The 14466-nt window shown below is 48.8% G+C and overlaps 1 protein-coding gene across 1 annotated transcript in view; it reads right to left on the reverse strand.

Moving 5' to 3' along the window:
• Window positions 1-14466, reverse strand: part of LOC122612401 — a 44156-nt gene that overhangs the window by 13463 nt on the left and 16227 nt on the right. Inside the window, exon 2 of the mRNA XM_043785987.1 lies at window positions 10776-11451. Within this exon, the coding sequence (XP_043641922.1) occupies window positions 10776-11451 (676 nt within the window). The remainder of the gene's footprint in view (window positions 1-10775; window positions 11452-14466) is intronic.

Below are 14466 nucleotides of genomic sequence, written 5' to 3' on the forward strand. Positions count from 1 at the left end.
GGCAATGGGAGTTGGGATGAAGGGTGCGAGACGTCGATACGCGAGGCTGGCAAGGAGCTTAATTTGAAGGGGATTTACGCAGTGCCATTATAAGTCGCAGCTCCTTCGCGTCCCCTTATTATTTTGCAGCCTTTTGTCGGGCTCCCTGAACTCTGGCCGGGATTAGGTTAAATTTCTCAACAGATTTCCTCACTAGTTGCGGATTAGGTGGAGGGCCCGGGCCCCTAAGCCTCGGCCACAAAAGCCAAACCGCAAACATAGTAACACATACTACCACCGACGGCTTAGGTCCGAGAACGCTGCCCCTGCCTCTTGCAACTTAAAATCTTAAACATTTAGCCGCGCGTATTATGTGGCAACTCCGACTAATTGCCGCAAACACGAGCCACGAAACCAGCACACACACACACACTTGTTTGTTGGCTTTTCGCCTAACAATCTCTGCGATGTCCAAATGCCCAGTTAACTTTTGTGATTCAGTTCAGTTTCAGTTTCCGTTTCAGTTCCAGTTGCCGTTTCTGCTTCTGTTCCTTTTGGCCTTTATCAGCCATGTGAACTAACCAAACAGCAAACAGACAAGCAGAAGCAAAACAGCAACGACAATGGCAACACCATCTGCGGCATTCAATTTAAGGGGATTAACTGCTAATTTTTTGCGATTTCACCCAATGCCAGCGGCATTCGAGTTGATTTTTTTCCAGCTCCACACTCCATACACTCCATACACTGCAAATGCCATATGCATGAGCACTCGAATGTGGGAGCAATGCCGTGGGGCTTTTACAGCTAAATCTTTGGGGATTCCAGACACACACACTCACCCAACACATGAGACACCCAACCGCCTGTGGAGCCAGTGACAGCGGAGGGAAAAAAATGCAGCAGTTAGCCAATTTAAAGGGTTAGGGGTCATATGACTATGAATACCAAATCAGATAATCAAATTAGTCAAAAGTTCGCCATAATCTCTAAGCGGTTTGGGGTAGAACCAACCCGGACTGAGTGCTGGGCGGGAATGCAGGGAGGAAGGGATGAAGGGATGAAGTCGGCGAGTTTGTTTTAATCCGAGGCGGATTTCGCATTTCGGGCATAATGAGCGAAACCACGCTACCAAATCACCGGCGAGCACGCACGAGCAGTCACTCCTGGTTGCATAATCTGCTATGACGGAGTAGTCCATCCACGGACTGGGTAATCAAATGCCTACCGAGTACTACCATTGTAATGAGTAGATCCCGGGCGCCTAATCTCAGATTTGCAGGCGAAAAGCTTTCGGCTGGGGTTGAACTGGCCCAACTCATATGCTCGCATATTTCCAGGACCGGAATCGAAGAGGAAAGGACTTGCAGATCGAAATCAAAGCGGAACTATACTTGAGTACGCACTTTGAAAGGCGGCGAATGCCATAGAGAAGCTAAGCCGATTTTGCTTAGCAACGTCAGATGGAAAACCGATTACTATTTACATTATAATGATCTAACATATACCTATAAGTCTACGAATCAAAATAAATACCTCTTTTGGTAAGACCAAATATAACTCTCAATCTTTTAGTAAGACCAAATAGAACTCTTACTCGTTGGAATCTTTAAGTTACACCAAATAGAACTCTCTACTCCTTGGGATCAGTTACAATACTGAGATACATGGGAGTATAACTTTGACTAGGACTAGTAGTACCCACGTACATGGATGATCCCGTCTAGACCCCCAGCTCAAGTCCCCCACTCGGTTATCCTTCTCTGGGGCTTTAGTTTATTTTCACAGCCTCGCTGCTTGTTTGTTTTTGCTCTGGCTTTTATTTTTGCGGGTGTTGGGCGGTGGGCAGTGGGCGGTGGGCAGAGCGTGGCTTAGGTCAGTGGGCGGATGGGATGTGGGTGGCTTGCCCAGCTCCAGCTTGCTCCCCTGGGCACTGGGAGGATGATGAAGGGGATGAGGATGGGGATGGGTTTGGGGATGAGGATGAGCTCTGCCCGACGGCTCAGTTCGGTTTAAGTGCCAAAGCGCGCCGTGCATTGTTGTTGCTCTTGTTGGCAGCTCTCCCTTGCCAGCTTTACTTCGCATTTGTGTGAGTGTGTATCTGTGTGGGAGTGCTTGTGTGTGTTGGTGAGCTGGTGTCTGCCACTGTTGAACTGGAACAACAACAGCAACAAAGCAAAATCTAGTGAACTTCATAGGGATTAGCCTGCACGAAAGCAACAGATTTAAAAGCTTTCGCTCTGCTTTTTAAGTTCATTTGAGCGCTTTGTGTGTTTGTTTGCTGTGTGTTGTTTGCCAGTGTACCGTTGTACTGGTGTACTTGTGTACTGGTGTACTGATGTGTGTGTGTGTGTGTGTGTGCGGCAGTAGCCTTTGTTGACAAATGCGACTTGACAGTGGTGTGGCAAATCTGGTCTGCAGACTCAAAACACACGAGCACCCAGCTGTCAGGGTGTTAAAAGAGGAACTCAACTCGATGGCGGGATCTATTGTGTGTGCAAGTGTCCTTGTCCCCGGTGTAAGTTCCCCACTTCCTCAGTTCTTCAGTTCCCCACTTCCTCAGCTTCTCAGTCTCTCAGTTCCTGAGCTCCCACTTCCCACACACAGGTCACTCACTCAAAGGTCACAGGACACAATTCACCGGGCTAGATTCATCATTTTAGGCTGAGACAAACACACAAATATACACACACACACAGGCAGAGAGGGAGTCAGGTTCATAATCCACAGTCTCAAACATAATCCAATTGCTGGCCAGGCCATTAAACATAAACAACAAACAACAAACTGCAAACACCAATAACCGGCGCGAACGGAACGAAAACACAGAGAAAACACTGGGCACAGCGAAAAGCAGTTACACCAACCTTCTTCCAGCATGTTTGGCACGATACTGAAGCGGAAACCGAAAACTCAGCTGCGAGAGTCGAGAGTTCTGGCCCACACGCACACACACACTCACTCAAACAGGCGCAGATACGGGGGCAAAGGCACAGATACAGATGCAAGCAGGGGACACACGCACACAAATGGATAGCAACATGTGGCTCTGGGCGCTCTCTCACTCTCTCTCTCTCTGCCACTCTCTCTCTCCATTGCCACTCACACTCACACAGGGACACCCTCGCGCTCTCGACGCGTCGCCCCATCTCGCTCGCTCTGCCGTTAAGCCCTGGCCCCGCATTACGCTTATCAAAGTATATCTCTGGGATTATACGAAATGAATGGAATTAAGGATTAATTTCCAAGGGATGTCATTTCGTTTTGGGATAATGCCCCAGCTGTACGTGTGTGTGCCTCTGTATCTGTATCCGGGCATGGGCATTGGTGTTGGTGTTGGTGTTGGTGTTGGCAGCAGCTTAAGCTATAATGGATTCGGGTTCACAGTTTCCCGTCGCCGAACGCTGTAGCTGAGGCTGAAGCTGAAGCTGAAGCTGTCGCAGGCGATTGCTAAGGTTTGGTTATAAAAATACACCGGAGTTTATAATGCCAAAGCGGGTTATAGAGCAGTGGCGTGCTAACCTCGAATAAAGGTGCTCGGCATTTGGGATAAGTGCGGTGCCTGCTGGATGGGGGGTGGATTATAATGCTGGCGAACATGAAGTGCATTACAATGTAACCAAAATGTATTTCGACGAGATCGCTATTTGGGATAAGAATATTTTAATGAAATTAAATTATCTGCACAGCATCAACACAAATCTGTAGTATATATTAACTAGAACAATTATAAATTTTTTGTTTTCTAGAAAATAAATTATGAAAATATTGATATTTTTCCAAATGTATTTATATCTCAGCTGACCCGACCCCCCTTATGCGCCCATGAGCATCCGGCGACGCCGCTGTTCATTATAATGCCAAGCGATCCATAAAACGAAGAGTTAAATCCGAAATAATAATCCCGCACGAAATTAAATCCCTCGCCCACACGGCCACCAAAAGCAAACGCAAACGCAAAATCCCAGCCCCCATCGCCGATACCCACCACCCCACCTCCCCGCCAAAACCCCCCCTCAGCCCGCCGCCGCCCCGGCCGTTCGGATCCCCCCTAAACCCCCCCCACACCGCCACTGTTTGCATGGAAAAAAGTTAATCTCCCAACAGCAGCAGCAGCAGCAGCCGTCGCCATCGACTCATCCGCAAACCGAGTCTCCGAGTCTCGGAGGGCGGCGGGCGACGGGCGACGAAAGGGGCGGGTGGGCTGTCACTGCGTGGGGCCCCCAACCGCCGCCGCCCCCCACCCGCCACCCTCCCGGCCAAAAAACCACCGCACGCCCTTCGAAAACTCCAACTCATGGCATGCTTTTGGGCCTTTTTCGGTTGCAGTTGGCAGCGACGTCAACGCGGGCAGCTTTAGCTCTGCCGGTTTAAGGATTAACACAGACACACACTCACGCACACACACACACACACAGATGCAGATATAAACGGGCGAGCGCACACAGATACGCTAACACAGTGACGTGGCTGGCACCAATACACGGACAAATAAAGCACACGCAATGCCCAGAGCACAAAATCGTTGGGATTAATGCGGGATCTACTTTATTGCGAAAATATGCTCGACCCAACGAAAACGGGCGGTTGAATGGTCGCGGGGGGGTGTGTGTGGGGGGAGTGGCGGAGGAGGAGTGGATACGATTTGGCATTGGACAGTGCGAGTGTGCGACTGTGCGATTGTGTGTGTGTGCGTGTGCTATCCGTGTGGATGCGTTGCGGCATCGCCTGGGCATCCATGGATTGTCAGTGACTTAAACGAATTGGGATTACGTTGCGTATGATTCATATGGAGGCTAAAACAACAAAGCACCAGACAGCCACTGGCTTTAAACAACAACAATAACAGCAATAACAGCAACAACAATGCGTTCAGTGCACATATATGTATATGCATGAATATAGATGTATCCGCACTTGTAGGCAGCACTGGTCTGGCATTTGAACGGATTACAGGCCCATCCCGACCCCCACACACACACCCACATCCACACACATACCCATACCCACACCCCAACCCAAGGTCCCTTCCATTTGGACGTGGGCCTTGCCCCATCCCGAATCGCTGGTGGAGCACAAATTGAAAATGGACAATCGCCTGCCCGACTGCCAGGCTGCCAATATGCCAATATGCCAGCGCCCTGGATAATCCCCTGCGCGATCAATAAGACCAGCCAGCACACCGAGAGAAATTTGCTACCCCAATGGGTTTAAATAAAGTGTTCAAAACTTTTAGCATCTGATTTTAGAAAGTATTTATTTAAGCATGCCATTTTCTTGCATTTAGATCATACTTTAGTTTCACTGACTCACATCTAATTTAAAACCGCGCTTTAGTGTTTCTCGCAGTGTATCGCCTGGAGTTTGAAAGTGCGGCAAGCGAGGTTGTGAGTTGTCTGCCTGCAGTTTGGCAGGATTGCCAGTCGTATTGGGATTAGCATCCCCAAAGACTCGACCTCGACTCGCTCCCAAAACTGGCAACTGTCTGGGCCGCCGTCTAACCCACCTGGCTCATAAACACACACACACAGACACACACTCCCAGAGTCGCTCACGCATACCGTTGCAGAGGAAAGGACACGCAGACACACACACACAGACACGGGCACAAGGACGCATTAGCTGGCGGCCTAATCCCGACGTCGTTGCCATCGCCAAAGCACTTCAAAAGCAAAAGCAAAGGCAGTGGCAAGGACAGGGAACTGTGAACTGGGAACTGGGAGCTGAGAGCTGGGAATACAGGAACAAAAACAAAAGCTTAAGGAGCTGGAAACTCGAAACGTGAAACTTCTCTTCATTTGTGTCTGATGGGATTAGGGCTAAAGCCAGATAAAGGGATAAGGGATTCCCAAATAATGTCGTGCCCTCGGCTCAAGCAACTCGGGCTGAAACTCGAAAGTTTTTGGCGCCAAGTTTGCATGCAAAGCAGGCAGTCGAAAGAGATGGCAACATGCGGATAGAGAGAGAGGGAGAGATGGAGGGAGAGAGTCGGGGAAGGAGAAGGAGGACTATACGTTCTCTACCCTTTTTCGGCTGGATGTACGTTCACCGGGTTCAGGAGGCTTAGGTCGCAGGATAAGTCGCAAACTTGATGCTTTCGCCTAATGTCCTTGGGTGGTGGTGGCTCCTGTTTCTGCTCCTACTCCTGCTCCTTTTCACGACGATGATGATGATGATTTTGTTTTCGCTTGTGGATTATGAGACGCCCAGTTGCATTCGCATTAGTTGCTCTCGCTCGCCTGCTGATTTTCCTAATTCCCCTAATACCCTTTATGTTGCGTGTGTGTATGCGAAAATAGAGTTAAAGTGGAATATTGAATGTGTGCCACAGAGTGGGTGAAATTAAACGGTTTAGCAGCGGCATTAATTGGCACTCTGGCTCTGGCATTCGTTTCGAGTCTATTGGGATGCCAGTACGGCCTGTGCGGCAAAAGGATCTCAAGAAAGTATGTATGTATGTCCTGCGAGCGGAGGGCTTATGGCAAATCCCAATTGCAGCTGCTCTGGCCAAAATGGAAAATTACCGAATCTTATAATATTCATAATCGAACCCCTTTGGCCAGGCCTGGTCCTTGACTAATTACAAATGCGCTTCCAGCATAATCCCACTTGTGTATTAATAGATACACGCACTCCCACCACATATATATTTACTCGCACAAAAGCGCTCAAAGTTAATGCTGGTGATTTATACTTGCAGTTCCTGCCACTGCCACTGCCACTGCTGCTGTGGCTGCTGTATAATACGTACTTCTGTTTTGATAATCACACGGCACACAGGTAGTATATATTCGATTATAAACCGAAAACGCACTGGGAGCCTTAAGCGGCTCGAATCGAGCTTCAAGCTGCTGCTGCTGCTGCTCCACTGACGTTGCACGTTGCCGTTTGCGAGTTGCAAGTTGCAAGTTGCACGTTGCCGGTGGCTAGTGGGTAGTGGCAAGTGGGCGCTCGGGCTCATCTCCCGGCGTTGTGGTGGCAGCTCCGCTCCGAGAGCTCGATTCGTTCACCTCTGCCAACATTTAAATCCTTAAAATTTGTAGTTCTCTTTGTGTGAGGGATAAAGGGACTAACTGAAGCTGGAGCAGCAGAAAATCTTCTTCGGCATTGTACAAAAAAAGAAAGATATACGAGTATACATATCATTTAATTTAATATTATGCTTACAAATTGTAATAAATAAATATGTCTTTAATTAACTATATATATTCTTTACCTAAGCTTCTGTAACTTTACTCGCTTCTTCTACGTTAAATGTATCCCAAAGATACAGGCTCTGCATTTTGCAGTGCACTCGATGATGGTGGCTTAACTCAATCAGCATCACCTGCAGCACCTGCCTTTAGCTCCTGGCGATGTCCTGGCTAAATGTATTCCAATGCGTGTGTGTGTGTGTGAGTCTCTGTGAGTGTGTGTGTGTTTATGTGTGGCTGGTTGGCAACAACCGGCTTTTATTTTGCCACTGTAGATGTTGTTGTTGTTGTTGTTGCCGCACGGGCCAATCCCTTTTTGCTTATAATTTGGAAACGTTGCCTCCTGTTGCGTTTGGCATTTATTCGAATTTGTATCTCAATCTGAGGCTGTATCTGTATAAGCATCTGCATCTATGCTCTATGCGCTAGCACACATATGCTCGAATGGGGCTCGGGCTTTAGAAAGGTGATTGGGGGATTGCAGATTGGAAATGGGCAGTGGGCAGTGGCAGTGAGCAGTGGGTTTTTGGGAACCGGCTTAGGTGAGTGGTATCATTCAGCTCCGCACTGGCCACTGTGCATAACGCTTAACACTTAAGCTCCTACCGCTCAACCACCGCCTCCTCCTCCTCCCCCTCTCATCTCTTACCAGTCGGATCCCCCAGCGGATCCATCGGCCCAGGGCTTAGCCACTCCTCCTCCACAGGTGAGAGCCAGGCGATTGGGGCGAATGAGGAGTCGTAGCTAGTTTTGCGTGTGATTGCGAAACCGGCTGCTCCTACTGCCGCTTTGCGTTGAGTTCAGTATCTCTTATCCTGCAGCAGGAGCTGTGCAATGCTTTTGTGTCGCCTGATTACCAGTAGCACTCGGCAACCAGAGTAAATGGAGATGGAGCTGTAGCTGGAGCTATAACTGGAGCCGTAGCGTGAGCTCCAGCTATTTGCTCGGCAAAGTTACCGACCGACACTTGTGCGTCCATCAGGGCTTATCGGGTGCTCTTCCATCCAGCCCACAGCTCTACCATCCAACATCCACCGCCTCATTATACAATCCCGCCTCATGACATCTGCATAATAGCCGATCGAATGGGTGCCGCCTTTTTTTGAATCCTTGAGCGCGCGCTTATGTCCACAGGACGCTCATAGTCCTGTATGCATGGTGCCCCATGGCTTATGACACATGCATATGCGGATGTGAATGCGGATGCAGCTCCTGCTGCTGCTCCACTTTTGGTGGCCAAATGCAACAATGATTCAATAGCAGGGTCAAGTGGGTGGGGCTGGTGGCGCCCGGTTCGTTTTCCCGAATGCGTTGATCCACAAACGTGTCGTTAACTAAGGCGCAGTGATTTTCAATTGCAGAACGCGCCGCACCGCATGGGTGTATGTGTTTGCATAGGCTTATAGGTGCCAACAGTGTGGCATTTGCAGGACCCACGGAGGGGGGGAGGGGCAGGGAGCTGGTGGGCGGTGGGTGGTGGCACGTCGTGCATATTGACAAGTGCAGCCGGGTGGGGATTTATTAAGGCTAACGTATGAAAATGTTGCATACTAAACTCTGCATAAATCGAAACGAAACGAAACGAAACGCAGCAGAGACAGCAGCGACAGCAGAGACAGCCGAGAATCCCGAAAACAGGAGCATAAAAATAGCCCCGAAATGGAAAAGCCCAGCTGCCGCATAGGCGGTGGGTGGTGGATGGTGGGTGGTGTGGCAGGATAAATATCGTGTTGCATCGCTGAGCAGCTTAGGCGCAATAAACACGCACATACTCGCACACACTACACACATATTCGCATTCAGAAATGCGCACAACAAAACGCATCGAAACAAAACAGATTTACATATGAACCCACACTGCAGCTGCTCGGAAATGTTGGAAATGGCAATGTTAAATGACAATAATAACAAAAACAGCAATGCCAATGCCAAATGACGGCAACAATAAGCAAACAAAAAGCGTAGGATGGTCGTTGGATTCGGCATCCATGGGATACCGTCCCCATCTTCACCTCGTTTTGTTGTGCAAATCCTCAAAATATGCTACAAAGCACATTACACAGATACGCATCCGCACACACACGCAGAAACACACACGCACACACAGACTTACACAACAGCAGGATTCACAAATTCACAGCAACAAAATTCAAATCAAATCCTCTCTCTGCTGCAGTTGGCAGTTGGTTTAAGTTTTTGCGAACATCGTTTCTTGCCGAAGGCTTAAAGTATCCGGTATCCCAAAATATTAACAGTCATATTTATCGCTAAAGTCAATTGTTTGCCCAACTATTTGCAAGGACGAAGCCACAATTTGGTCCACCAGCAACCAGCCACCTGTTGATCTCCATGGCACACGTGCTTCCACATCCTGCCAGATTGCGTATACGCAGTGAGTGCCCGAGAGACGAGCGACTGAAGCCATAACAAACAAAAGCAAGGCACGCTTCCTGGCAGCCTCTGCATCCTCCTTCGGCGATTCACTCCACAAGTGGGTGCTCACTTAGCACCCACCGAGCCAAACAGCCACCCACCCAGTGAAACCGCCCACTTCCTAAACCAGAAGCGAGTGTTTGCTCACACACACACAGACACACAGACATGCCGTAGAGACACACAGATACACATCCGTACACAAAATAAACGTTATGAATGCTTCATATGCTTAATCCAGGGGATTTCGATCCATATACGAGTGTGGTGCGTTTGAGTCTGTGTCTATGTCTATATCTATGTCTATGTCTGTTTCTCTATCTGTAAATGTGTCTGTATGCGTGTGTGGCTGAATGGAGCGAAGGAAATGATATCGTTGGTATGCAAAAGGCTTCACAGTTTCCATTTATATCCGGCAGATACTCGATGTATGCATCCGCAACGAGGTGGCACACAGGTTCACTTCTGGCCAGGGCTAAACTATTGATGAACCAAACAAGATTACCATGGCCATTGCTCAAGGAAAGCATCGCACATACATATGTATGCATGTGTGAATGTATGAATGTATGTGCATATCCATGTGCGTGTGCTTCCACTGAGTCCACTGAGTTTCTGTGGAATACGTGCTTAATGCCTTGTGAGCAAATCAAATGAACTTTTCATGGATTAGGCCGGCTGTGCTGGGGCAGTGGAAATCCCTGGCCATTTCCATTTGCCATCAGCCAGCAGACTCGAGCAGCAGCTGGCCTGATTAAAGTTGCATCTTTAAAGGGGACGCTGAGTTTTCCTCACTTTTCCCCCCTCCCGCCTGTTTTTCAACTCCCCCACACACAGACCCTTTAATTACACACATAATCACGAGCGGGATTATGAATAATGTTAAATTCCATTGTTTATTTACCACAGCTCGATGACTACAAACTTGTGATTTCGAAAACATATTCCCCAGCTGTAAACAGCTTTAACTATCGGGTATTTTAAAATCTTGTTTCCTTACTTCAATAATCTACTATTGATTTGCAAGACCCTGTTATAAAGCTGTAGTCTAGAAATATTATTTTTAGCTAACTCGGCTTAATATGTATATCCATATTGGATTAAGAATGTATGTAATCCCACTTAAGTGAATAAATATATGTATGTATATATGAAGCTGCCTTTACTCACGATTCACTTTGCTGACGTCGAACTCCCGTCGCGAGTCCAAGGCCGGATGGCTGAGCAGCTTCTCCTGCTGCTGCGCCTGCTGGACGCCCACGGCCATTCCAAGGGCGGCTGGTGGCAGGCAGGATATGCTGCCCCGCTCCGCGCGCTCCTCCCGCTCCCGTTCCCTTTCCCGATCGCTCTTGGGGGTGGCATTCTGACTAGATGAGGCCGTGGATGTGGAGAGCGCCTGTCCCTCGGCATTCGTGGGGGGATGGGCGGTGGGTGGTGTGCCCCCGGAGGATCTGCGTCCAGCCAGCTCGCCACCACCCACACCGGCGCCTGCCTGCTGCGCTTGCTGCTGCTGATGGTGATGATGTTGCTGCTGCTGCTGCTGTTGATGGTGTTGTTGCTGTTGCTGCTGATGATGGTGGTGCTGCTGCTGTTGCATCTGCAGCTGCGTGAGCTTCTCCTGCACACCCTGCAACGAGGATCGCCGGTGCTGATCCTCGCCAGCCACACCCACACCGACCACACTGTGGGGCGGCGACAGGGAGTGCTCCTTCTTGACGGCCAGATCCGCCAGGCTGGCAGCGGCGGAGGCGGAAGCGGCGGAGGAGGAGGCATTGGGGGATTTGGCATTGGCCGCGGCCACAACGGCGGCCGCGTTGGCAGCTCTGGTTAAGGCCAAGGCCTGGCTCTGAAAAGAGAAAAAGAAGTGGTGAAAAAAGGGGGAGAAAACACAATGGGTAACTTATAGTCAGAGATTTTCCATTTGTTGCTTGTTTGGCCGGCTAAATGATCCGGTGAAACTTGCAGTGCCACTCCGAAATAGAAATAGAAAACAACCCAAATTCGCTTTATTGATTAAGTCAACAATGGCCCTGAGAATCGGCGTCTCAGCCCTGACAGGCGTTGATTTCTATTGATTTGTGTGAGCCAAAAGCAACAGCAACAGCAACAGCCAAGCCAGCCTGTGTTTGCTTTCTATAATTTAGCAAGTAATTTGCTGCACAAATCGTGGCGAATCACGAAATTGTCTTTAATGACGCGCAGATCACCGACTCGAGATCGTTGTCGAAGCGTAACTAAATTAATGTGGCTCTCGTCTCCAGTCCATTAAAGAGCAGAAAGCTCTTTCACACACTGAAAGAAGACGAGGCCCACGTCCACGTCGCACCCAAAGCCCAAATCCAAGTCCAAGTCAAAGACTTGGAAGTCCGAGCCCCCACAAAGCGGCAATTGATGATGGAATCGGACCCAGAGACTCGGACTCGATCCCAAAGTCAGTGAAATCAGAGATGGCACTCGGAGCTCTTGACCGAATTCCAAATTGGTCAGTTAGAGATCTTCAATTCGCTTTGCATCGATTGCAGGCGTTGGAAACTGATGTACTAATCCAAAATGAAACACATCTGGTATAGATACTATATGTAAATTGTGTGTTCCATGGAATTGGTTTAGAGTTCCCCAGAACTAAGTAGCTCATGTAGGATCCCAACTCTGGATCTTCCCACTAGCCATCCCAATTGGAAACCAATAATTATAGCGTCTCGCTGTGGCTACCGTTTTTACCGTTTATGCCGGCTGGGCACGCATGGAATTCCAGCAGCTTCTAAGTCGCAGGGATTCCGGCCCGTCGGTTTTTTCTTTTTTTTTTTGGTCCCGTTCCGTGCGTGCGGATTGGCAAAAAATTATGGCATTGGCATTCGCGTTGGCTTTTCGGCTCTTTGGCTTTTTGGCGCTGATCGTGCGGATAAACTTAAATCGAAGCCGAGGCATCGGGGCACTCTGATCCCGGCCAGGTCGATCGTCGCCCCTGGCTAGTTTGTCAAATGAGGGCATAAAAACAGCGGCAAGAAGATCCTTTTCGAAAACATGTTCGGAAACTTAATGAAGGGCAGAGGGGCTCCAACGAGACGATGGAGCAGTAACTGCAGCAGAACCTGGATCTGGAGCTGATGCTGATGCGGATGCTGATGCGGATGCTGATGCTGATGCGGCGTCTCTGCTTTCCACAGTAGCCGCATCGAGTTAGCGATCAGCGACAAGCAGCAATCGATCTTGTGTTATAATCATCGCCAGCTCCCCACCTCTTCCTCTTTCGCCATCAGCGGCGATTTAGCCCGCAAAAATTCATTTACGCTTTAATCAATTTCATTCACTATGCACAGGCAGCCGCCGACGAAGTGGAAGTGGGGAGTGCAGAGAGAGAAATTAGTTATTTCCATAAGAAAATGTATTAAATGTTTAATACAGCTTAGAAGCAAATATGCCAAAGATCCTTAAACTCTTTCAACCGCATATGTAGGCTTATTTCTTTCAGTGCCGTGGAGTATGGAAGGAAACCCGCAGACAGAGCAATTTTCGCCTAAGGCCTCTGGGCCAACAATTTCAGCTTACATTGATCTCGTCTTGTCCCGATTCCGCTGCCCGTCCTCCTTTTGCCCTTCTGCCGAGTGGCTACTGTGGCTTCTGTTCCTGGCCACATGTCAAGAAATTGACGAAAATTCGATCAAAATTTTAATTGATCGCCCTGCAGTGATTTGGGTTCCCGAAAAATTGATCTACCCATCCCCATCCCCATATACTCGTACATATAAATGTATACATATGTATATTCTTCGCGCTCGCACTTGCCGTAATTTTCGGTTGAGATCGACGGACGACCGACTCGTGTTGTGATTATGTTAATAGAGGTGCTGCCCCCCGGATTCCTGTTCTGTTCTGAGCCCCATCCCAATCCCCATCCCTTCCAGGATTCCTTTTTCCGCATCCCGCCCGAGGGGGAGGACGGCGCTCACCTCTGCCGGAAACTGCAGTGCCAGCGGGCACAAATTGCGAAATAATCAAACATTTCGAGGGCTGCCACCAAATGCATGGCATTAAGCCTGATCGAAGAATGCCAGAAGTTACGGATCAGCCCACCGAATGACTCATCATCGAGTGGCATCGATTTCGAAGGCAAATCTATACTCGTTATAGGGTCTCTATGATATATTTCAAACCAGAAAGTGGCCCCAAGTAATCCCTTATGATCGCACCACAATGTCTTCCATCCGCTTATTAATAGCTATCCAAGTCATTAATCATTCCGCTTCGCTCCTGATCTTCCAGCCGATCATCCTCGCTGAATGCTACCAATCAAGTAGCCCCTTTCCTTTCCTTTCCTTGTGGGCCCAACCATCGGGCTGAACATTTTAATATTAACCTGTCAAAGGCCATAATTGACAACGATTAACTTTGTCTTTTGTCTCGCGAAAATTTACATTTTTATGGTTCAATAAAATAAATCAAAGAGGGGGAAAAAACCCGAATATGCGAAGAGGCACAGCCACAGCCACAGCCGCCAAGAAGAAACCCCAAGCACAGTGGCAGCGGAAAGTAATTGCAGCACATAATAATCTCGCATTTAATAATCCTCATTAAAGCGCAAAATCATGTCGGTGCGCTGGAGAAGAAGAACAAGAGGAGCGGCCAATCGACGGGCCTGATGGACAGTTTACACTAACAAATATCACCACCTTGACGAACGGGGAGGGGAGACAGGAGACAAGAGCTCTGCCAACTCGGATCTGCACAAAATTAGAGGCCCAACATTGGACGTGTTTTTTCCACTCCTTTCTTTTGCTACCCTCTCGAAATTCCAGGACAAGCAGCGGGCTTCTGTTTCGGAACCCGAAAATATGCACGGGGCCCCCAAAAAAGGGAGGAG

This window comes from Drosophila teissieri, chromosome 2R (assembly GCF_016746235.2).
Source record: "Drosophila teissieri strain GT53w chromosome 2R, Prin_Dtei_1.1, whole genome shotgun sequence".
NCBI lineage: Eukaryota > Metazoa > Arthropoda > Insecta > Diptera > Drosophilidae > Drosophila > Drosophila teissieri.